We start from the raw sequence: 1,040 nt of genomic DNA on the forward strand, positions 1-1,040 counted from the left end.
TTGAGAATTGGTAGGATTTCCAAAATATGTTAAAATAATAATATGTAGGTTCAACATTAATTTGTCAGGAACTTCCAATGAATAATCAATATTAATGACCAGACGAACTATGGAAACCAAAGTGCGAGCACCCACGTCACAATGCTCAATAGTGCGCATGATGATGATGATGATGATGATGATGATGATGATGATGATGATGATGATGACGACGATAGAAATAGTGATTTTATGGGAGGTTATTTTTATATCTGGAGGAATTGGCAATACAACTGCAGGACACTGTCTCATCCTCAGCACTGGCAGGTCAACATGGGTCGCAGGTTTAGATCTCTCAAGTTGTGGTTCGTTCTGCGTATGTACGGAGTCAAGGGTCTACAGGAACGGATCAGACAGGTATTTGCGAAGAGCTTGGTGATAGTTTGTACAAGGTAGTTGATGTTTTGCGATCTTACCCATAAAGGTTAGATCATTTTGAGGCTGTCCCTGTCGTTTTACGCAAGAAAAATTTTGAAATTATACAAACTGAGTCCAAAAATGTGAAATTATGCCATTCTGTTAATTTTAACAAAGAATGATAAAGGAAAATAATCAGAAATTATGCCCAAAATGATCAAATTTTGTTAAATTATGCGGGGTGCATAATATAACAACGGGGACAGTTTCGAGGTCAGGCTACCTCCACCGTGCCTATCATCAATTCCGCCCCGACTGAGTGTCAAATGGAGTATCTGGGTACATGTATACCGTTGGAGACACTTGATAATTTTGTTAATAACTGTTGCTTTCTCCAGCAAGAACCGATCTCATGACCAAAAATGCCCTGCTAGCAGTTCCCCTTGTTGTTTTCATTGGGTGGCGTGCTTGCTGACTTTCAAGCGATGTGTCCTCCCCTGTCTTTTCTTTCTTTTGTTCTGCCTCTGCACCCCCACCCACTCCGTTCGTCTGTCTGTCTGTCTCTCTCTCTCTGTCTCCCTTGCCTCCTCCTCTTCTTCTTCTTCTTCTTCTTCTTCTTCTTCTTCTTCTTCTTCTTCTTCTTC

The 1,040-nt window shown here is 40.9% G+C and overlaps 1 protein-coding gene across 1 annotated transcript in view; it reads left to right on the forward strand.

The window, feature by feature from the left end:
• Positions 1-1,040, forward strand: part of LOC101862673 (aromatic-L-amino-acid decarboxylase-like) — a 20,851-nt gene that overhangs the window by 17,569 nt on the left and 2,242 nt on the right. The window contains exon 8 of the mRNA XM_013086877.1: positions 279-396. Coding sequence (XP_012942331.1) covers positions 279-396 — 118 coding nt within the window. The remainder of the gene's footprint in view (positions 1-278; positions 397-1,040) is intronic.

Source organism: Aplysia californica, unplaced genomic scaffold, assembly GCF_000002075.1.
Source record: "Aplysia californica isolate F4 #8 unplaced genomic scaffold, AplCal3.0 scaffold00516, whole genome shotgun sequence".
Classification (NCBI taxonomy): domain Eukaryota; kingdom Metazoa; phylum Mollusca; class Gastropoda; order Aplysiida; family Aplysiidae; genus Aplysia; species Aplysia californica.